We start from the raw sequence: 23,572 nt of genomic DNA, 5'->3' as shown, positions 1-23,572 counted from the left end.
CTGTTGGAAATTTCCATGGAAATGCACAGTTTTACCAAACATTGTGCGTCACATGCCATCACTGAAGACTAAATCACGTGAAACGTTATCATAAAGGCACCTAATCCAACATGCCACATCATATAATGGGTGAAATATGGACGGGACAGTCAGTACTCCATGTAAAATACACAAAAAGAGTCATTGTTGGGGTTTCTGGTGCATGAAGCAGTGGTAACTGACTGGAACCTCCTAATGAATCCTAACAAGCTTCAGCTCCCTATTCCTCCCACCTTGGCCGCACAAACCCATGACATTTTACTTTAGTAAACCATTAGCTTAATATCCTCTTCTGGATTTACTGTAGGGCAGCGAGGGCACGGCACACACACCGAGACCGGAACACACACAGGCACATGTTAGAGTACAGTAAGTCTGTCGAGTGTGTCCCGTCAGTCATTAGGTCTGTTCAAGCGTGGATACACACATGGATGTAATGATGTGGAGTGAATGTGTTCAGTTTGTGTGTGTGTGTGTGTTTAACAGATTGAAGGATGAATCATTCAAGGGATGACCTGATTCTTCAGGGAAGTTTGAGCATGTGTGTGTGTGTGTGTAAGGGTGTATGTGTTTGAGGGGGTTAATGGCGCATGAAATTATGGCTTCATTAGCATAAACCACATGATGGGAAAATAATCATATCTGTCAGTTACATGACGGGAACAAAGGATATTAGCGAGTATTAATCATGAGGTGACGACAGTGAAAGTATCATTACAGTGTTATGTATTGGTTTTTAACCTGTACATGCACCGATTTGGATGCAATAAAGTGATACCTGACTATTTCCATGATTAGTGCCAGTGGGTTTTATCTATCTATTTCTTTATGAGATTGTGCTCATATTTAGTGTACATACCTTAAAGGTGGTGGAAACACTGCGGCCATCATTATATTATTGCCCTGCTTATGAGTGAGCTTATCTTCACATAATCCCGTAGTTGGCACATTAAAACCTTATTTGACAGGAACTATCATTAAATGATGATGGTGAAAAGATCATTAAAAAGTTACGTATTGTTAGGGTTAGGGTTAGTTAGTTGTATGTTGCCCCCACCTGCTTCATAGCCCTTAATAAAGGAACCAGCTTACCTTTTTAGAAATATCAGTACCTGTTTTTGTTGTGTTTGTTTTGTCAGAAGAAGAACTAACAATTGTTTTTATTTATAATATTTTCTGTATGAGATTCAGCGCATATTTAGTGTACACAAATGTTTACTGGTTTTGCCTTCCAGCCAAGTGGACACATGACACAACTTACCTTTACATGTTCCTTAATTAGCACGTACAAACCTTATTTTTACAGTAAGAAATCATATTTGAGAGTGTAACGACCATGAAAAGATAAATAAAATGTTACATATTGGTTTTTAACTGTACATGTCCTCCAAGTTAAATCTTTAAATATGAAAAACTGATACCTGTTTGATCCGTTAGTGTTACCGCCACATTATCAAGAGCCACAGCTTACCTTTTTACAAATATCAGTGCCTCTTTTGGTTTTGTTTGTTTTGTCAGAAGGTGAAAACGTTGGTTAACACCGAAACTAACGCTAACTATCACACTGTGGCCAGCATGATGATGATTATTGCAACAAACACTGCTTACTACAGTCTATCATCACATATTTTGTTGTGGTTGTTATACGTCATACAGTATGTGTTAGAAAAAAGGTTTTCACGAGTTTTGTTTAAAAGAGAAAGAAGAAAAAACCTGTATCTGGCAGCCATCTACTCCGGCTTCCTAACCAGTGCCTGCTGTATTTCCTCATGATCCTCGGAAATGTGCGGCCGCTGTGCACGGATGTGGCTTTTTTTTATTTATTTTTTTTTATTGTGCAAGACCCACCACAGCCAAAACGGATGACTCACATCACAGAGCTGAGGCGGCGTTTTTTTTTTTTTTTTTTTTATGTGTGTGTACTAGTGTGTGAGGTGAAGATGAGGGTGACAGCGAGGCAACAGCCGCCGCGGGTGTCAACCAGCTCTTTATCACGGTATTGATAAATGAGACGCTCCACATGTGCCGTAATGAATTTAACGTCAGGACTCAAACTTGCCCTCAGCTCTCAAACACACGGAAGACACAATAAAGACAATGCAACCACTGCTCTCGTCAATGTCAGTCTAATCAAAAGTTATTAAATGGTAATTACCATTGACTGACGTTAATGTTAATGTGATTGGGAGGTTTTGATACAATCCGGTTAAGTTTTCAAATAACGGGGCCTCTGGCTGCTATTTCGGTGGTCCCCAGCTGTTAATGGATGATAGCAGTTAATTGTATTTCTAAATGTGGTGACCAGGGGCAGCACACATTCAATTATTTTGAGTCTCAAATCTCACTTTTAAACCATTCATCTGTTATACAAGATAAACTATTAAACATTGATCTGGCAGCTACAGTTTCGTTTTGTGGTGGGTTTTAAAAATTGAACGTGACATTCAGACGCGTAGCAGCTATGCTTCCAGATGTTCTGCATATCAACACAACTGTTTTCTCTTGATAAGACAATAACTCTGCATGTCAGGGATTTTAAGGGCAAAGGAGCACAAGAATAAAGAATAAGCTAGCGCTATTTAACTATGGAATAATTAAAAACCCACTGGTGCAAGTCCAGTGCTAATGTGTCTCTAATTACTGGGGCATCATAATTTATACAGCACTTGTAATTGTCTTTAGCTTTATGCATTCGACATTCACACACCGTCATTCACTCACCAGACTCTAAAATGCTCTATACTGATTGTACAAGTTTGAGAGGGCTGGAGTTTGATATTTTACAGCTAGCTAACGTCAACGGTAGCTATACATCTAACAATAATGTAAGCTAATGTCAGTTGTGGAAACATACGCTATCAGTGGCACCTATATATCAATGTAAGCTAACGTCAGTGGGAGCCATATTAGCTAATGGACATTTTGTGTTTAATTTTCTATTCAACCTTTGTAGCTGTAACTTCTCATTTTTGAGAAAACTAAGGCAATAAGTGAAAGAATATTAGCTCATCAGAAAGACTTGGCCTTGTCACATTGCATTTTAGGTGTTAAACAAAGGTTTCTAATGACGCATTAAGCAAAGCATTAGAACTGATACCATCCTGGCACTACAAATGAGACCTCTGCATCCATTCTCCATCTGGCTAAATATAGCTAACAACCAGGCCATCTCTCTGGCCCATATACAGTATGTGCTCACTCTCCTGCAGACCTATATGAAAGTGCTAGACACGACTGTCGGGAGATTTGAGAGTCTTGACAGTGCAGCGATCTGCTAAAGTACACCGTGTCTTGTTAATATTAAAGAGACGGCTGACTAAATTGCACGCACAGTTTTATGCATGCTACAAAACCAATGGCTCATAGTTTCCTTGTCAGAAAGCCAAATCCGATTACCCAGTTAGCAAATATTTGGCAATATCTGGCCAGGTTAATGACTTACAAATATAATAAATCATCATAACTTGTTGACTAACACAGGGTTGTGGTAGGTCAGGCAAGCGCGTAAAAATCACACACGCCCAAAACCTTATCCAAACATCCAGGCAGTCATTTGGGTAAGGATTTTTGGATATGACGGGGGACAGACTTGTTCCAGAGTATCATCTGAGCGGCATATTGTTCTAAAATTAAAATCTTAAAACTGTATGCAAGGGCCACGACTGACAGTAATCAGTAGTTATTCCACTAATTGTTTCAGGACTCAGTAACTCTTAGTAGCGCTGCCGTCATTTGAATTCCTCTCTGTGGTGTGCCACACAGTTAGATGAGAGCCTCCTCATAGTTCAGAGCTCCCCTCCTCTTTGTCAATATCATCGCGGTGATGTTCATGCAATCTCTGGAGCTCAGCCTGCACCCCCTCCCCCTTTCCTACCCCCCCAACTGGCAAGCCTCTACTACACTGTGGCCTGGAAATCAGCAGCAGACATGGCGAGGATGCCGCGTGGCGTGGCGAGCCAAGCCGTTAACGCTGCCCAAACCGATGGGAGGGGAAATCACGAGGAGGGGGAAGGGTGTGGAGGGAGGAGGTGCGATTGTGTCAGCATCTGCGAGTGTGCATTCATCTGCAGGAATATGGAAACCCTCAGTGCAGATATGGGTTTATTTGGACGTCCGTCTGGGCATCCCAGACAAGAATGAAAGCGCCTCTTACCACAGCGCGTTGAAACCTTTTGAGCCCTCCAGACAGAGAGAGTTAAAAAGAAGTGTGGTACTTTGAGCCGCTGGGATTGTGCTCGTGGGATTTTGAGGTTTTAAGGAGGCAGGGGTTCATACCAGCAGTTCTTTGATCTGCTGAAGTGGCCTGAGGTCTGTGCGGCCTGCTGTGAGTGGGGCGGGTGGGGCTGAGGTGTGTGTGTGTGTAATAGAAGACATAAAACCAAGGTTACCCATGAAGACACCGCGGTGTATAGGATTGCGTTGTTTTAATGAGATTATGTGCCAGGTGAGATTAATATGAGAGGCAGTTTAGTTCATAAATCATACGTCCACACACACACACACAATTCTCAGCTACACGCGATGACATGCACCATTATTATATGTGAAACAGAAAGGATTATAGGATATAGTTTAAGAGACAATAGCACAAAAACTGTCAATGCATGAAAGAGAGAAAGAGTTTAATTAAAATGGAACGCAGGAGGAGGGTTTAGCAGTTTGTGAACGTCTCATAGCCTAAAGGAAGCACTGCTGCTTTCAAGATGTATGCTGCAAGGTGCAATTTAATCCAGCTATACAAATGACAAAGACAAATATGGATAAATAAGAAAAAGTAAATAAATTCCCAGAAATTTTAAAACCTCAGTGTTTTGGTCATCTCTGTGTCAAAACAATAATCCGTCAGGCACGTGAAAACAAACACGCAACGTAACTCAGGGCGGCCTGAGCAAATAAAAAAGGAATTTCTTGTAAAACAAGGGTGATATTGCACCGAGTACATGTGACATACTCGCAAATGCGGCAGAGAGTTGGTGGGCTGAGGGCGTAGCTAAAAGGGGAAAATGTCACTTGTCTCTCCTGTTCCCCGGCCTGTCTCCACTTATAAAACTCCCATAAAACCAATAATGTTGTGCACATGTAGACGTTTTTGCCCGTGAGCTAGCGATATAGAAGGCGCAGTATGTTGAGAATGCCTTTGATCAAGGCTTTATGAAGGATACGGAGGCTTTGATGATTTCGCTGACATTTCCAGGAGACTTTAAGGAGTCGAGAGGGGCTAATCAAATCAGCGTGCTTTCTCCGTATTCGAGGTTAGGTAGCATGGATGCGGGCAGCCACTTAGGAGTTTGGCTTTTGGGCGGTTTAGAGATGCGTAGACATTGTGTCTAAGCGCTTTATGAACGGATGAAAGAGATGTTTACATTTGCTGTACAGATAGTAGGAATAAATGCACATTTGCACAGATATACTGTAAATGCTGAAGTATGCAGATACTGATGCAGCTCCTGGGTGTCAGCGTTTTCTTTTATGTCCTGATTATTGATGACAGTGACTCTACAAAAAAGAAGATGATGTACTTAACGCTGCTAATAATAAGGAATTAGCACATCAGCAATTATGACTCTGATCATTTAAAAGCAAAACCAGAGCGTGAGCATGAAAAATTAGCGACCCAAGTTCAGGCTACGAGGTTCAGTTGCCTCGACCCTGCTCCTAAAGATACACCTCTTTCATAGCAGACATTTCGACTTGTTACCAGTACTAAAAGGCACCGGCGCATTAATTATGACTGTATTCTGCTTGAGGCTCTTGTGCCTGCTGGTTCACTGTCGTGCCTCACTGGGACACTAAATGCAACGGGTCCGTCATTAATTCCACCTGTGCTTCCCCCGCACCGCAGCAAGTCAAAACATCTACCGTGAAAAACATCTACTGGGAATGCCAGAGGAGGTCACATGTGTGCGCGCAGTCCCCGGAAAGCGTTTGGCCTTAAGCTGCCGAGGTCACAGCTGGAGAAAAATGAAAGCGGTGCCACAACAACTCAATGCCGATGGACGACGCCGTGGATGGAAATTCCCGCAAATGTATGTATAAAACGCTACACGTGCTACTAATATGTTCGCGTTAATAGCTGTGATCCGCTGCCCTGGCATGGTTTGAATGATCTGTTTTCATTTTGAGGTGGACTCTCTGTATATCTTTGTCCTTTGTCGAAGCATTAACATTTCACATAAAGACCGCTCCATTCATCTCCACCACTCTACTGATTTCAGATGCAGACAGAATACAAATGCACTCATCACACACACACCTGCGTGTGCAAACACACCCATGCTGACACATCCTATTAGCTCAGTAGGCCACTGATGTGTTCACAACCTTATACGCTGTCACGTCCGTCCTTTATTCTTTCACCGTTTTAGCCCAGACAAACCGAAAATAGATGAAAAGTTCTCTTTTTTTTTGGACAAATTAATTTCTTTACAACGTCACAAATTTTATTGTCACCCTTGGGACCTGTCGTGGTCAGCGGGACGTGTGTAATAGCGGATAGACATTGTAATCGATGTGGCCGCTGATGCCATTTCTGCGATGGCTTCAATTTCGCAGTTGCACAGGCCATTAAATCGCACAGGTGCTTTCACACAAATCAGACCTATTTCTGGGGTGTTTTTATACCTCCTGGACACATCCATATCCAGTTTAAAATAAGACAGAGTGCCTTGTACAATCTGAAGACCAACAATTTATATGATGCCATGAGGCCCCACCTGAGAAATGGGCCTCTCTCTCTCACTCTAACTCTGTATCTCTCAGACGTCTGGTGTCCTTTGTCAGTTAATGGAGCTGAGAGATGAGGGATGAAATTGAAGAAGCTCTCCCACAAGCAATCATGTGATATGTTGGACCAGCACATAACAAAGCAGCTTCTGCATCAATTCTGCATCTAAGACCAGATCGTGCGGTTGAATTTTTCATGCTATGGCTTTTATCAGTCAAAACAAATTTGGTGGCATGTGGCTATTGCTAGCTAACCGCTAACCTGCAAGCTAAATCTAGTAATTGGCATGCATAGGTTGCATCCCCAAGCGTTATACATCATCTTAGTACCTCACAATCACCAGCTCAGTTCTGTATAGAGTAACTGAAGTGTAATATCCAATAGCAAGCTTGTTAGCGGTGTTGCTCATTCCTTTTTAGTTTTTCACCTTCTACATCCAGCGCAGGAAGATAAATGCTGGGAATAAATAGCTCTTTCTGCAACAAAAGTTTGCATTTAGATGAAGCTACAAATAACCAGACAAGTAAAAACATAGTTTGAACGAGAACATTAGTCCCAGATGGATAATCTGTGTTTTCATTCACAGTAGAAACCCTGAACTTCTTCACACTACCTGCCAGAGACCTTCCTTCTTTAGCCTCGACCGTCGCCCTCATCTCCAAATAAGTGCAAAATGTGTACATCTCAATTGAGCAGAGGGGGGGGGCCCACATGTGGCGTCCACGTGTTGAGCTTCTTTGCGGCCCGCGGTGTCGAGGTTTAACAGGCAATCGCGTTTCTTCTTCACACCCCACTAACTGCGAGCTTTTTGAGACGGTCAGAGGAGAGAATGGTAATTACACCGACACTTCCTGGAATCCGGGTCGTAAGCGAGGCTGAACAGCTGGTGAAGATGGAAGATGGAACAGATGATGTGCGGTGGTTAAATGATAACTCTGCTTTAGGGATCTTATATATGTTTAGTAATGGGTCTTATGGACCGTGATAACACTATAAATACTAAAACAAAAGATTGTGAAAGGTAATGATGTGTCCTATGAAAAAAAGCAGGTTTCCTTTCTTCCACATCATATTAAAGGATTAAAGGATAAGTCTCCCCACAGGGACGCTGGTGTTCATGTACTAAATTACAGACTATGTGTTCTTGATGACATTGCAGGGACACAAATTGAATTAAGACGAAATATCATTAAATTATCTGCAGTTGAAAAGATCAGTCTCCCTCAGGGACGCCGGAAAACGTCTGGCCTAGGTCATCACAGTGACCTTAAAGCCCTGGCTACGACCGCGAGGCTGCAGGTCCTTTGTGGTCGGTATTAGTTTTTGTCCTTTAAATGTGCGTGCAAACATACAGACTATTAAGTGAATAGGGTAATGTGGGACAGATAGGAGCAAGGTCAGCTGACTGTTAAAGGTGGAAAGCATTCACCAGTAATACGCAGACTAGAGGGAGGCAGCAGCAAGAAATACAACTTAACAGCACTGGTGTAGTCCAGGGTATACGCAGGTATACGGAGTACACCTACTTATTTTTCAGTTGGCATTGCGGCTAGTACTCGCTGCCAGGGCCTTCACTGATTGACCTGGTTAACTTTAGGCACGAGGACTAATGCCTGGATTATGCTTCCGCGTAGTGATCACGCAATGGTCACGCAATGGCCACGCAGTTGCTTGGACGCAGTCGTGAGACCGTGATGGTTCTGTGTGGGGTTTACGTGTCGAAATGCAATTCAATGCCACACCGGTAGAGGGCGCTATGATTTTTTGTGACCGACCGACCGAGACTCTTGTGACGTATCTTGCCTCGTATAGTTATTTACCTTCCGGCTTTTGTCGTAGTCACAGTGAACGATGGACACCGAGACAGAGACCAACCAAACTGAAGACTTTTTAAAAATGGCGGTGTTTATGAGTGGAAACCAGTGGCGGCTGCTGGTCTTTCAAATAGGGGAAGCCCAGTTTTGTAAAATTGGCCAAATATTACATCATTAAATTTAACAGGGTTACTAATTAATTCTCCTTATATTGTATAGGCCTATGTTTATAGTTATTATTAGTTAATTACAGTGCATGAAAATGCACTCTACTGTTATCAGAAGCGTTCTTCGTATTATTATTATCATTCTTCTAACCAAAATTAATTTAATTAATTCAGCTTGAATCGTTTAACGTAGAAACTTCATTCAACTTTTAAGCTATCAACTTTTAAACTACAGTAGGTGCAGCTAGCTAGCTGGCTGGCTAGTTTACCCCCTACAACTGCAAATAAACGAACTTTTTAAAACTAAAATGAAAACAAGTAGCAAACTCAATAACGCTATATATTCACGATTTTATTTTGACAGATGGAAATAGTGCGATATATCGCAACAGATAATTAGCAGTAGTTTAGTATTAACCCTATGGTATTACTGTAACTTCACTCGCCAAATATCCGCACGGGACTGACCTAAAATCCTTCGATGCAGAAGTATTCTGGTATAGGCTTAAAGCGCTGTCAATCACGACGAGTTCCAGCCACGTTAACAGTTCATCCAATCATCGTACAGAAGCTCGGCGTCCTGGTACATCCCACTGCCCATTCACTCCCAGAGACGCCCGGCTTCCCTGGAAGTGACGATTTTGGAGCGTTTGTCCAATAAATGTCGCGCTTTTTTGCCCTGAGATCGGCCCATTCTGAAGCCCCGTTGAAAGTCCATTGAAGCCGAGCCTCAATGGGTTTTTAAACGGACCGTGATATGAGAAAAAAAATCACGATAGACGAACGGCTAAAACTTATTAACGATTGTGTTATTATAAGAAGTAGCCATGAAGTCGATCATGTTCTAGCACATTTTAGTTTGAGTAGTAACGTAAATTCGTAGTATTTGACGAAATTGCCAGTGATATTTTAGGGGAGGCTGAGCTTCCCCTGTAGTCTTAGAGCAATCGCCTCTGGTGGAAACCTGAAAAGCGGTCTCCAGCGGATGTAGTTAGCGGACCAATCACAGCCAATAGGTCCGTACGCCCCCTCGCGCTGTGTCAACGCGGAAGCATAACTTGGGCTTAATGAGACAGTCAGAGGCAGAGTAGGGCGGGGGATGCGCTGACCGCCTCTGGAACCTGATTGGACACCTCAGATGCCTCCAGTTGATTGACAGGTCACTGCGTGTCCCGTTGAAAGATGCGCGATTCGAATGAATTGAACGTGATTGCGAAATGTAGCGTCTTCCAGGTAATTTTGAGGTAAGTTTTAAAGAAGTTTCCAAATGAGTCACTGTTTTAAACTAATTACAAAATGACTGCACATTTAGAGAAGAGATTTGATGCCAGCAGTTACAGTAGGTTACAGTTATGAAAGACTAATGTTATGTTAGCCTGGAGCTATGAAGCTATGTGGCTATGTGGGCGTGGGAAGTGGGTGCAGTAAGTGTATAATCAACCCAGTTCATAAGAATTTGAAGCTCGTTTGTTCTTGTAAAGGTCTAAAAGTATAACGTTAGCCAAGTTAGTTCACCTGACTGACTGAGCTACATGATCTAGTTTAAGTTTATAATAGCTAGGCTGGAAGTTGATTTTAAAGTAAGTTAAAGTACAAGAATGGAGACAAATAGTTTAAGATTCGACCTAACACAATACTGAGGTCTAACCAGAGTGTCTTATTTTGTGTAGGGACAGAAAACAATGAAAAGAAAAGGGAAATATTGCAGACTTGTTTGTAAAGAAGCACAAGTCTCCAGCGTCACGTTTTTGTTCTGTTGGCTTCGGCCTAGTTACTGTGTTTTCCAGACACACTGATACTCCCTCTCAAACCACATTTCTGTCTTGGTTGTTGACTTTATTTAAATAAAGTGGTTAAACTTTACGCTTAATCCGTGTCTCTCCTTTTGTTGCCATGGCTTACGAGCCAGGTCATGAGAAAAGGCAAAACTGAGAGTATACCCACTTCCCCAAGGGGCCACTACATCACTGCTTAACAGGGCCTCGTTTTTAAAGCTGCAACAATAAATATATGTGCATCCTAAACACCGGCCATCAGTCACACTTGTTATGTTAGCAAAATTCATATGTTGTGAGACCAATTAAATACCAGTCGTCCTTTTTCCACAAACCATTTTCCCGGTCTGTTGCCCCCAATTTCTGCCACACGGCTCCTCCGTCACGACTCCCTAATACCCACGCAACATTTAAGCAGAGCAGCGGCGGAGGGCCCAAGTCGTGTCCCTCCCTTGCTTCCCTTCTCCGAGGCGGGGTGATGATCTGTAAAGAGAATCATTAAGACGCAATTTGTGACTGTGACACACACACACACGTACACACGTAGCCTGGAGACGGCTATCCATCACCAGCAGCCCCCCATTCATCACTGTGGAGAAGGAATGGTGCAAGGGGGCTCGCTGCTTGTCTGCCTGACCTCTGACCTCTGAGATGTGTGTGTCTGAACATGACCAGGGCCTCATCTAGGTGGAGTCATGGAGCCGCTTCACAACTGCTTTGTGTGTATGTGGGTTGTTTGGCATCTTTGTGTTTGTTTTTCCTTTCTCTGTGTTCTCCTGTTTACCTCTATGGTTGTTCTGCACCTCCATTTTGTGTCATTTGTAATCCTCTAATACTCTCTTTGTGTTGGTATTCTCCGATTCTCGATCATTTTAGATATTTTTGGGGTCAGCCTCTGCATTTTCATGGTGATTGTGTGCATCTGTGGTTATTTTTTCATGCATTTGTGGTCGTTTTGCATCTAATTGTGGTCAATTTGTGTAATTCTTTTGTCATTCTGTGTATTTATGGCCATTGTGCATGTATTTGTGGTCATGTTGGGTCTTTGCCATCATTTTGTGCATCCTTATGACCATTGTGAATGTATCTGTGATCATTTGGTATATTTTTGTCTTCATTTTGCGTATCTCTGTGGCCAGTGTGCATGTATTTGTGGTCATTATGTGTGTCTTTGAGGTTATTTTTGTGGGTATTGTGCATGTATTTGTAGGTCTGTAGTCATTTTTGTGTCGTGCCGGTCATTCTACACGTAATTACAGTTGTTCGACAACGGCACATGTACTTGTTGACTGGCTTCCTGACAGTAAATGTTACCAGTAAAATCAGAGGCGCAGGCTCAGGGACCCCCAGGGGTCCATAGCGTAATCTATCCTTAGTCCAATTACAGGTTTGAGCTCCAGCAGACCTCGTCCCGCATGAAAACGTCCTTGAGAAGGCACTCCAGCTTCCTTTTTCTGGCCTGCTGCTGATTTTGACCTCCATCATCAAAGTCATCACGCTTAATATATTCAGAAATGCTGTCACCTAATTATACTTTATGCATAATGAGGGGAATGAAAGAAAGAGGGTCCATATTCGAGAAAGTAATTCATGCTTTCTGCTTGTTGACCCTCCACCCTACCCACAATAACCCCCCTCCCAGATAATGGGTCATTGTTAAAGCTGTGCTATCAGAGGGGCAACACAGCGGCCTGGGTGTCAAGAGGCAGTGCCCTCTCCTCTGCTTCTTCGACGAAGGGTTCTCTTCCGCTGGAAATGTAACTCCTCCATACTCCTGGATGTTTTTTTTTTATTGTATCGGAGGGCTAACGACGCCCATCGCTGCAGCTCAGCAACCTCTTCCACTACGTTCCTATGGTAACAAGTCAGAGGGAGCGTATCTGGGAGATGAGTGATTGTCTGTGTTTGTGTGCGTTCATTACGGCCGTGCAGCTTATTTTTACATAATGAATCAATTATTGAGGCTGCGGAGCGGGCTCCTCTGAACAGTCACAGACCAAAAAAAACAAACAAAAAAATTCACTGAGCATCCTCACACATCTACTGATCAGTGTTTTCCTTGGAAAAGGTGCAACTCTCTCTCTCTCTCTGTGTGTGTGTGTGTGTGTGTGTGTGTGTAGTGACGAGGGTAGAGGGTGTATAATGGGACATCCAACTGACATCATTTGCCTGCCAATCTGCGCCCTGCTTGCCAAACCCAACCTCCATAATTGCTTTACTGAAGCAAGTCATGGCAGCTACAGACTCTATTTTTAACCAGAGCACCATGTGAAGGAAAGTGTTACACCGCCCCCTGCTGGTAAAAACCGACCTCAGATTACAGCTAAACTAGGATTATAAGAAGTCACAAAAGCAAAGAAAACAACCGTTAAAGCAAGTGGTTGTAATTTTAAATATATATGTTTTTTTTTGTGGAAATATATCAGAGAAAAATTATAATATTAAATGTGTTTCTATATGTTTTTAATTATGTTTAGTGGGCAACTTTAAATGTGCATTTACTGGATTGTAATCTAGTTTTAAACACACGCCTCAAATATAAATAATTTATAGTAGCCATGTATGTGCAAAGTCCTGAGAGACAAAGAAACTGAAATAATAAAGTCTAATAAAATGATTGGCATCTGTTTGTTTTTAAATTAAGACTTAACCCTGCTGCTGCTGCTGCTGTGAGAACAACGCTAAATGCTCAAAATGGGGATTCACCATAGAAACAAAGACAGAGAAAGAGAGACAGGTTTATTCTGATTCGTCTGAACATATGCATATTACAAAAAAATAAATGTGAAGACACAACTGCTCGACCTTGTGGCCACTGCTAAGACTACATGCCAATTTACTTTTCACCGCAGCTCTTTAGGATTCACAGCCGTTTCTTTAGCGATTCTCTCTTTCACTCTCTTACAGAAGAGGTAACTTAAAGACGAGGGGCCGACGACTTTAATGCAAGAATCCTCAAACGTGCAAAGAATGTCTTTATACAACAACCTCTCACCATCGCAGATTTGAGCCAGTTTCAGTTTATCCGGGAAATCTGCCTTGTTGTAAAACACCTCATGAACTCTTAATATCGACTGCCAAAAATCGATTAAATACTTTAGGTCTTCCAAGGATTCCTGGAGCCTCGACGCAGCCTCGGAGGTTTGCTTCTTGGTCAACACGATGTGCAAGAGGTCGCTTCCTTCGACACTCTCGAAGAACACGTCACAGCCCCTTAAACATCTGTCCAACTCCTTCTCGTGAAATGTTTGGATGAATCTGAATATGTACGAGTCAACCCAGATATCCTCCAGATCCTTGGGATACACAGGAGACAAGCTGGATGTTGATAGTCCAGTCTGGAGGATTGGTCTGTTGACGGCTGAGCTACTCAGGTCCTTCATAAAGTGACTTCTGCTGTTGCGAGAGTCCAAATGATTCTCTGAAACCCTGTCTGCTCTGGTGTGCTTTTGTGAAACACCCTCCTCTTCAGGCTGTTTAGCTGATATTTCCCCTGCATGGTGCAGGTCCAGGCCTGATAAGGAAGATATAATCCCTGCATTGACTCCCTCCCCGACCACTCGCCTGTGGCTGGCCTTTGTTGGCTCTCTTCTATATTCAGAGGACATTCCTAGCCTGGACCGAGCTCCGTTTTCATCGTTGTCCAAAAAGCTTACCCCGGCCACGCTCTCATCGGAAACTTTTTGCCACGAGGGAGCGGTTTGAGCTTTTGCTTTTGATAGCCGGCTTTGGACTTCTCTCGCCTTACCTGTGCTCTGCAGCGGCGTTGATAAGCTGCTCAAACCCAGTGGTTCCCGCTCAGCTTTCGAGAGGCTGTGGCTTACAGGAGGAGATATTACCCTCGGATTAGGAGGAGATTCTCTTAGTTTGACGCCACAGTTTTGGACTGAGACTGCGGATTTAAGGCGGTCGGCCCGGCGGATGAGGTCCTCTCTCAGAGCCCGGACGGCGGAGAAAGGCCCCTCAATGAGGGCTTTCCTCTCCTGGAGCAAAGGCCGGAAGTGTATTGATCTGTGAGCTGACCGCAGACTCTTGACCAGAGACTCTTGATCGCTGCCAAATATGGAGAGGTTGACTGTAGCGCGGGACACATACAAAAACACCTGCAGCAAAAACACAGGGTCAGGATTGTCTGATAAAAACAGTTTTTTATGCACGTTACCGAAGTCGGTGGTTTAGAACCAAACCGATGTCCGTACTTACGTCTCTGCTGAATGGAAACACCGTGAGATTGTAGTCTTTAGGAAACTCGCTGTCGTTCATGACGTGCCGCTTCTTTCTCACCACCCTCTCTGCATCTGTCAAGAGTTTGTACTGTTCAGCTGTGGTCTCTACAGAAGGTCACCATTATAATGATGAATCGCGAACTCACAAAGTCTGTCCGTTTCGTCTCGTCAAAGAGAGTGCGCGACGCCCAACTCTGCTCATTATCTACCGGCCTAACGTCTCCTTCCATTTGACAGAATGTGACTATGATAATATGACAAATTAAACCATTCATCAGCTAGGCACACATCAATTCAGCGCTTCGTGTCAATAAACGCTTCATTTAGACCCCTGTATAAGTGGTTCCCCGGGGAACTGAAATTGGTTCCCATGGGGACCAATTATAGTGTGAAATAGGAGATATGTTTAGCAATGATAGAACAGTTTGTGTCTCTCACATATTACATGTTACATTCACGAAACTACAGAAATAAGCAGCTGAAATTAAATATAAAAATTTAAAAAATTAAATTAATTAAAAAAAATCAAGTCAGAACTTGATTTTTGTTTTTGCCAAAAAAAAGAAAAATACAAATGCATTTTATTGTATGTGCAATATGTGCTCGCCTTATATCTTTAAATCTCCAGAAAGCTTCAGAACAAAGCAGCTGAAATTAAATATAAAAATGTATAGAAATTGTTATTATATTTACGCTGAAAATGTGTTTTGTTTTCTTCTCTTGTTAAAGGTGCAAAGTTTGTGCTCGTCTTATCTTTAAAGTGTCAATGTGCAACCAGGAAGTGACCTCACAAGAAGAAAAAAATATTCACAGTACCAGTTTTTTAATTTAAAGTACAGGTTGTAGGTAGGTAGTTTTAATATAGTAAATATAGTAATATAATATAGTAAATTCTGCCAAATTACTAAGTTAAAACTTAAAAAGTGTATTTAGGTGCTCTTGCAATTGCACAATTGTACAAATTGGGCAAGAAATGTCACTTTCTGCCTCCATCTTCATTTATATTAGGCCCCGAGTGATGCATTATACCTTTTTTTTTCTCCATACAGGTGTTGAAGTAATTCCACACACGGACATTTATTTATTTTTCTTAAAACAATTAAGTTATACGCAGAGGCACAAACTGGGGTAGTTTATGAGGAAGTGGACTCTAAAAACTGCAAATTTCTGAATGGAGTTCTGTGCGTTGACAGTAAACAGCAGTTCAGCTGCGGATACACGCTACTAATTAGCTTATGGTCGACGTTAACCTGCCAAATTTACCTTCTGCCTTCGCAAAGGTGACGAACGCGACCCTGTCCATGTTGGTGGGGTAGTTGACCACCTCCACCTCTCCCCCGCGGCTCCTCCGGCGGCTTAGGAAGTGAATGGTCAGCTTGTCTGCCATCCTGCTTGGGGGCAGCGCGTCGGGCACCCCTGACACCACCACCGTCCTGCGGTCAGTCTCCATCACAGGCTGCAGAGATTAACCCGAGCTAACGGCTACCGCGCCAAACACGCCTCTGGTTGCTATACACAAACTCTTGAAACTATATTCATCTCCTTCCTCGTTTCACTTTCATAATTGTAGTAGCAGCGTTTGTCCACTGGGTGTCTCCGTTTCTCTACGTTTCACCCAACAGGACTATTCATTCCAACACGGCTCATTAACGCAGCTGGAAACAAAAATCTCTGCAATGCCCAAAAGGCACCAACACAAACCTGATGGCAACATTTTCCAAAAGAGTTGCCTCATATGCTGCTTTTCTCCCCACACCGGAGGAGCAGCAGCATCTCGCTGCCGAGAAAGCGTTTCAATTAGAGCCTTGTTTTGTAGACCGTTGCTAATTGCTTTTACATCTTTTACTTTGGGAAAAAGTTATGTCAACACATATGGTGCAAACATTTATTAGAGTCAAAACGAGAGAGAGAAAAGAAAAGAAAAGAAAAAAGCCTCTTATGATTCACACAAACACAGATCCGAACAAAGGAAGTCAAGCAGAGTGACAAGTGCATTTTTCTTGTGCATATAAACATTTTAATTTAATATATAAAACAAAGTGGCCTGGCCGAGTGCAACAAACAGGTAATTGGGGGTTAATAAAAGAAAATCCAGGCCTGGTCTGATACCAATCAAATCTCCATCTTGATCATCACTTCAGTGCAAATGCAACATTCACTGTGTTTGACGGTGACTTTAAATAATTCAGGTAGTACATCTGTCATTCAGTGTTTCTTATTGTACGGACTCACACTGTACATCTGCTGCTGTGTGTGTTGATGCGAGATAAATACTGCTCCGCTTCACGAGTCGGTCACTGGGGTCGAGCCTGAGCCCAGCCGATGGAACTGTTGATCAAAACTTATAATAAAACTAAAACACTTGCTTTGATAAGAAGTATCAATTTAAATGTAAATTAAACCGTCTAATTTTAAAAAAAAAATGGGCACAAAAACATTCTTAAACCAGAGACGAGTGGTACACCTGCTGTCAAAGTGGCCACGCTGGATACACACAAACATTTTAGCTGGCAAATAAATCCCAAAGCTCTCCAAACAATTTCACCTTAGAACAGCAAACTAGAATTTTTAGACTAGAACGGGGCGTCGAGTCGAGCTCAGCAGCCACGGACGCTTTTTACAAACTGGTGCTCAGTTTCCACCCTGCATAGTCCTGTTGGGCCAGAAAAACTAAAAGATAAAATAAACTAAAACTAAATAAAAGTGACCATTCATTCTTCAAACGTTTGATATTGTTTTTTTTTTTTGTTTTTGATTTGGAGGGAGTCTGGGAGACGGTCCAGACTGAGGCAGCAGAGGCAGGTGGTTGGATGTGCGTTCACGTGGCTCCTCCTCAGATGCACCGAGATCTTAGCAGCTATGAGCCGGCCTTGTCCGATTCGCACAGCTCCCCTTTGTGTCTGGCGCTAGTTCGAGGTTTATAGGTGGCCGGGGGGCCGCTGTGGTGGAGCGCGGCGCTCGGGTTGGTGTATCTGGAGGGGAGCACTGTAAAGACAGAGTATGATGTGGCCAGGTCTCTGCCGGGAGCGTCTCTGGTCGCGCCGCGGAGCTGATGGTCCGACAGCCGCTGCATGAGTTCGCTCCTTTTGCACAGCTCTGCCAGGAGATAGTTGGAGTCTGTACAGCTGATCCCCTCCGGAGGATGTGTCACTTCCAGAGTCTGACTGCTCACTGCAGACACACACAGACAGCACTGTGAGCAGTGGAGCCAGTAAATAAAGCAACTGTCACAAGTGAGGAGAAAAATCAGACCTGCACCATCGGGAGGCTTCAATAAACTGCTGCTGTCAGCTTTAAAGCTTTGAGCTAGAAGGACGGTCAAACCAATCATGTATAAAAAATAAAAAATAAAAACATACTAGAGATTTTTGATAGGTTATATTTTCAAAAATGCACATTTGTCAGTCTTAATTTCTCTGGGAAAAAAAAAAAGGCTGCACATTGAGCTGCCTCCCTCCTGACTGTCCTCATGGGATTGTTGACAAGTTCACCTGAATAATGGAAAAAATAAAAGAAATCTCGGCGAGTGCAAAAAAATAAAAAATAAAGTAAAAAATACAGCGCGTTATTCGAAATAATCAGCACATTTCTGCCGGCGCAATACTGCCGGGAATGCAGGTTCCACTGCCAGGTGTGAATTCTGCCCCGTCTGTAATTTATTCTGCTTACACTCACAAACAGATGCTTTTTCCACAGCTACGCGGCAAGCATATTTTGACACAATAAAAAAAGGTGAAGTTATTTCACTTAATCTGCTAAATAGGCTCCGCAGCAGCTGGGTTTATCATGAGGTGAATCTCAGCATGAGGTTCTGCTCCTGATTGACATTTTAAAGGTTTCAGTCAGCAGTGCATGTTTTCAGAAACCGCTTCCCTGAATTATTTCTATACCAACCCAAATAATTAACGCTTCATCATTTACCGTTTCTTTTACAGGTCAAGCTTCGGTCAAAAACCCTGATGAATGAAAAATGACTGCTGCCAGGTTCACTACACTCAAGCCTCCCTCTGGACTTCCTATTACCTGCTTCACCTACACTGAGATCTGAAGACAGAGATTTTCTGCTGGCCTTCCTCCCATGACCGCTACGCCAAACCCCCAGTGGACCCTGAGGAGACAGAGGAAGGAAGGGATGGATAAAGGACTTCATAAACAGTAAGCTCAGAAAATAATTTATCGGTGAAAGCAAAGAAGTGTGTTAAGTCGTGTGTGTCTGACCTGGTGTTTAGCCACCATGTGTGCAGTGTGAATCAGCGGAGGTCTGATGGAGGGTTTGTACTGCAGAGGTTGGCCCAGTAGAGAGAAGTGTCCTTCACCTGGTCACCACAGACCAAACACAAAGTTAAAAGAAACACAAAACTGACCACAAGCTCCTTTAAATGAAAATTCTGCTTCAATTCAAAAAATGAAAAAAAAAAATTTGTTAATTAGTTTATTATTATTATTATTATTTAAAAACCTAGCTTGTATTGGGGCTGCTTTCTAGCAAACGTTGGCAAAAAACTAAAATAAACAATAGCTAGTTGGCTGGTTACAAGGTGCTACCAGCAAATAATAAATAACGCGCTATATATTTAATTTTTTAACTTTACAAGAAGTGCGATTCTCACGTTAGCCAAATCAGATAGCTTAGCGAGCTACTTCTTGTAGCACCTTGTGGCATGTTTTTGAATAAGCACAAGGTGTACAGTGTTTATTTTTTATTTATTTTTATTTTTCCACTGCCTAAATGATAAATGTGTAGTTTAAATATCAAATTAGCCAGCTACCTTATTAAGCTACTAAAGCTAGCTACTAGCTATGTACCAGCAAGATTAGGTTGCAAAGCTAATATATAAAAGATTAATTTAACATGTAGATGAATACAAATTCAAAATAATTAAATACTTTCATACAACAACTTGAATAAGGAATAATGGTACGCTCGGGACTGAGTTTTCCCGTTAATCTTTCTGTATGTTATTGGTGAGCACCAGACACCAGTGAGTCTGACCTTGTCCACTGTGGCAGAAGGCTGTAGGGAGCTGAGGGTGGTGGTGGTGCGGGTGGTGGGCCATGACAGGGATGGGTGAGATGCCTGATGGGAGGCCCTTGACGCTGGGCGGCTGTCCTGGTGAAGGAGACGAGGGCAGGCTGCTCTACATACAACACACCGATGGTGCAGAGAGAGAGAGAGGGAGAGAGAGACAGAGAGAGGAACACAAACACTTTCATTCAGAAAAAGCAAACCCTGTCTGTGTCTTCATCCACAATGTCATTCTGTTGTTCAAGTGGTTGCTTTAATGTACCATTCACTCCACATTAGTCCCACTAATGTACCATTACACCCTAATGCTGAGGACTATTTTCTCCTCATTTCCAGGTTATGGCAGCTCTGACTTCATTTGCAGAGCCTATTTACTCCGACATTTAACCTGCCTGGAACGGCGGGAAGGCTCAGTCTGGCTCAAGGCGGCAATTCCCGCGTCACTGTCAGACTCAGGCAACCAAACCAAATTGCCTTTCAAATTGCTTTCCTGTGACCGTCTTAACTTTCTGACACATACAGTATTGTCCTAAATGGCAAACAGCTGCACAGATTTATAATTCAATTTGGAATCATTTTGGAGTTGCTGCTTTCATCTCAAAATCTCTGGGTGACTGAGCTAATTTCATGCCGTATGACGAGGGGAGATAAATACAATAACAGCACTTTAAAACCATTATCCGACATGTCCTACTGTGATTGTCTCTGACCGATCGATGCACTCGGGCAGCATTTGTACCTGTGTGTTGTCCGGATGTGGAGGGAGCTCAGCAGGCCTGCGGCTGCGCTGGTACTCGGGGCCCGAGTGTTTGTGGTTGGGCTGTTTCCTCTGACAGGGGGAGGGGGCCCGGGGCTGCTGGCAGGGGGGCGCCGTCATTTGCAGCATCACCATTCCACCGCTGCCGGGCGGGTGCAACAGCCCTGCACGCAGACAGATTTAAGACAACGAGATGGAACGGCTGATACGTTCAAATCAGGTCAACTCAAACCCTACTTATTTAATTCAGCTCATCAGCTCATCTTTTCTGCATCAAAGTAAATGTGTTTTCGCCACAAAGCTCCTTTCCAGCACTTTTGTTCAGCGACACACCTCATCAGTGGAAACACAGCTCTCACACTGTGAGCCGCTGAGCAATTAGGTTTTAAGTGCCTTGATTATAACGGAGTCCATTCCCCTTTCCTGCTAAATCCTCTGCAGTGATCCACAAGATCCACTTATCTAATTAATTTCTGGCACACGAACATAAAAAAATAAAAAAATAACGCAATCAAACACATACAATATTTCCATCTAATTAATTTCTGTTTACATTAAGCTCACGTGGGGTGGAAATCACACCACAAACTATTAAACAGCCGCTGTTGATTTATGAAATAATACCTCGTAACAACAACAAGGACAGTTGATATTTGGACTTAATCTGCAGATTATGTCGGGCCCCGGCCTAGCCAATTAAAAGTGTTTGCCGGTCACGCCGTGGGTAAGGCCGCAGTGAGACCTTCATCTGACCTCATTACTGACGGCACCCTCCATTGTGCTCCCATAATAATCAGACATGAATAATAAAGGTCATTAGTAAGGAGACTGCCCCACCTGGGCCTCTGGACATCAATTCAACATCATAAAAGGGGCAGAAAATATACATGAAAAGATGGATTACTGTACTCATTTTCAAAGCAGAAGTCCATTTTAATTTTATAGATTTTTTTTTTTTAATGACACTTGCGTAGTTTCACCTCTCGGTCAAGTGGGTAATTACAGTTCGTCTGATAAAACGGCAATAATGAACGCTGCAATATATTACTTCACCACCAGGGGCACTAAACGTTGGTCTCGGCCACTAAATGCTAAAAACTAAAAACAAATCCAGCCTTTTTTCAGCTTTTTACAGCTTTTCAGAATGCGTTTTATTTCTTACCGCATTTCTGTTCAGTAAATAGTCCATCACTTCCCATAGGTTTGACATAAACCACAAAAAAACAACGTAAATTTGAGCACACGTCCAAACATTAGGCCCATTATCAGCCAGTATAGGATCCTGTCCCAACAACTACGTCAAAAACTGTTTGCTTCCCCATCAGCCGCTTTGTTACGATAATCAATGAACTTAAAACACCTGTCACAAACCCCAGCCTCCAGTGTAAACACCGCTTGGCTGCCCTCTAGTGTCTCGGAGGAGCCTTGAGCTTAAACATAAATTATGGCTCTTACAAATGATAAATATTAGAGATCCATATCGTAGGCCAGTTATGAAATATGTTATATTTGGATCAGAACTCTAAAATACTGATATCAGTCAGGCTACACAGTCCAAATATGATTTATTTTAAAAGTAAATCTCTATCGCTATGCATTCATACACATCGATTATATATTTGTAATGAAACCAAATACACAACCGTGATAAATGAAACAGAAAATAACATCATCATCTAATGACTCATTCATGAATTCTTACTTTAATAGTTTTTCAATAGTTCCATGTCAACATAACATTTGCAGCGGTCGACCCGATCGCCGTATAATCTCCAAACTTATCCGAACTCCAGGGACCCGCCATCGCCGCGCCTCACTACTTTTTCATTTTGAAAATGCGGCGTGTAAATCTAATCATCCGTCTGACGCACATACAATGGCCAAGTAAACCGGGGGAAGATTATTTCATTATGAAGTGTGTGCCGTGGCTGCGCTGGAATCCATTCTGCAGATACCGACACTGAGAGATGGGGGGAAAAATAAAGAATGTCGGAGCGCTGGCAGTGATGGGGAATCTCCAGGGCGGATAATGTCAGGAAAAGTGAATATTTTCTGTTTCCTGCGTGATCCTACTGTAGATTACCGCGTGTTTGAATATAGACCTCTGAAGCAGTCGGTGTACCTGCGTACTGCTGGCCTGGATGCTGCTGGGAGACACAGGGAGACGAGGTCTGAGGAAACTGGAGCTGCTCCATCATCTGAGCGGGCAGGAAACTCACTGTTGAACTGTGAAAGAATGACACGCAGACAGTTAACCAAATGTGCAAACCAAATGGAACAGGATTTGGGAAATTTAAGAGGATTCATAGAGGATTTACTGAGTTAAATGTGAGACTTTTCAAGTGGGGTTTTGCATGATTCTACTAAAATGGGTTTCTGCAAGGTTCGGTGAATTGACATTTGTATTATCTCTTGTCATTTCATGCGCAGTTTATCATTCTTCAAGCAAAACTATCAAATATTTGGTGCTTTTATTTTATTAAATGTAACAATTTATGTAATGAATTAAAAAATAATTATCAGTCAATAAATGTTAGCATTTAAGTCCACTGTGATGCCGACAACTAAGCGATCAATCTAAAAATACACCGACGTACATCTCCAGGAGCTGTGAGATCCTAGCGCTGCAGTAGGGGTATTAAATTTGAAATTTGACTTTAAGTCCATCTGGAAAGTAGGCGCTCTGCTCGGTAAGCAACCCGCCTGCAGGGACTCGTCTCCAGCTGGTGAAAAAGCAGGCTGCAGGTGGACAGTCGGCCCTCGTGGGAGAAGACTGAGCTGTTCGAACGCTGCCGCATAAATCATTCCCACACTGACTGCCCTACTAACGCAGCCTCATTTTACAGCTGGGACGATGAGAGAGAGTGACCTCTCCTCGCATGCGTGTACCTCTGCATTGTTCTTCTGCAGGTGATGACTGCGTACATGGCCGTGTTCGCGTCTGGTGTTTGTTATGAATGCGTGCGTGCACAATGGTCCCAGTAGTGCTCCGTTCACCAGTATCCAGATTGATTGGGTCCACGGAGGTGGAAACTAATTACATG

At 42.8% G+C, this 23,572-nt stretch overlaps 2 protein-coding genes across 6 annotated transcripts in view; both read right to left on the bottom strand.

The window, feature by feature from the left end:
- Window positions 1-13,276: 13,276 nt before the first annotated feature.
- Window positions 13,277-16,303, bottom strand: LOC311509329 (uncharacterized protein). The gene is made up of 3 exons (XM_084574478.1): window positions 16,009-16,303; window positions 14,723-14,817; window positions 13,277-14,622 (listed from the first exon to the last, which is right to left on the bottom strand). Exons 1-3 carry the CDS (start codon window positions 16,193-16,195, stop codon window positions 13,363-13,365), a joined length of 1,542 nt encoding a protein of 513 aa, XP_084430604.1. The 5' UTR covers window positions 16,196-16,303; the 3' UTR covers window positions 13,277-13,362.
- A 176-nt stretch (window positions 16,304-16,479) lies between these two features.
- Window positions 16,480-23,572, bottom strand: part of r3hdm1 (R3H domain containing 1) — a 38,204-nt gene continuing 31,111 nt past the window's right edge. For 3 of the 5 annotated variants that reach the window (XM_084574339.1, XM_084574341.1, XM_084574340.1), the window contains 6 exons: window positions 22,651-22,754; window positions 20,511-20,692; window positions 19,739-19,883; window positions 18,964-19,061; window positions 18,769-18,853; window positions 16,480-17,916 (listed from right to left, as the gene is read on the bottom strand). In XM_084574339.1, the coding sequence (XP_084430465.1) occupies window positions 17,603-17,916; window positions 18,769-18,853; window positions 18,964-19,061; window positions 19,739-19,883; window positions 20,511-20,692; window positions 22,651-22,754 (928 nt within the window). In that variant the 3' untranslated portion in view covers window positions 16,480-17,602. Of the gene's footprint in view, window positions 17,917-18,768; window positions 18,854-18,963; window positions 19,062-19,738; window positions 19,884-20,510; window positions 20,693-22,650; window positions 22,755-23,572 lie in introns of those variants that run through there. The other 2 variants (XM_084574342.1, XR_014699807.1) reach the window with 2 other exon arrangements.

Source organism: Chelon labrosus (assembly GCF_963514085.1).
Source record: "Chelon labrosus genome assembly, chromosome: 24".
Classification (NCBI taxonomy): domain Eukaryota; kingdom Metazoa; phylum Chordata; class Actinopteri; order Mugiliformes; family Mugilidae; genus Chelon; species Chelon labrosus.
This window is presented reverse-complemented; position numbering and strand designations above follow the sequence as displayed.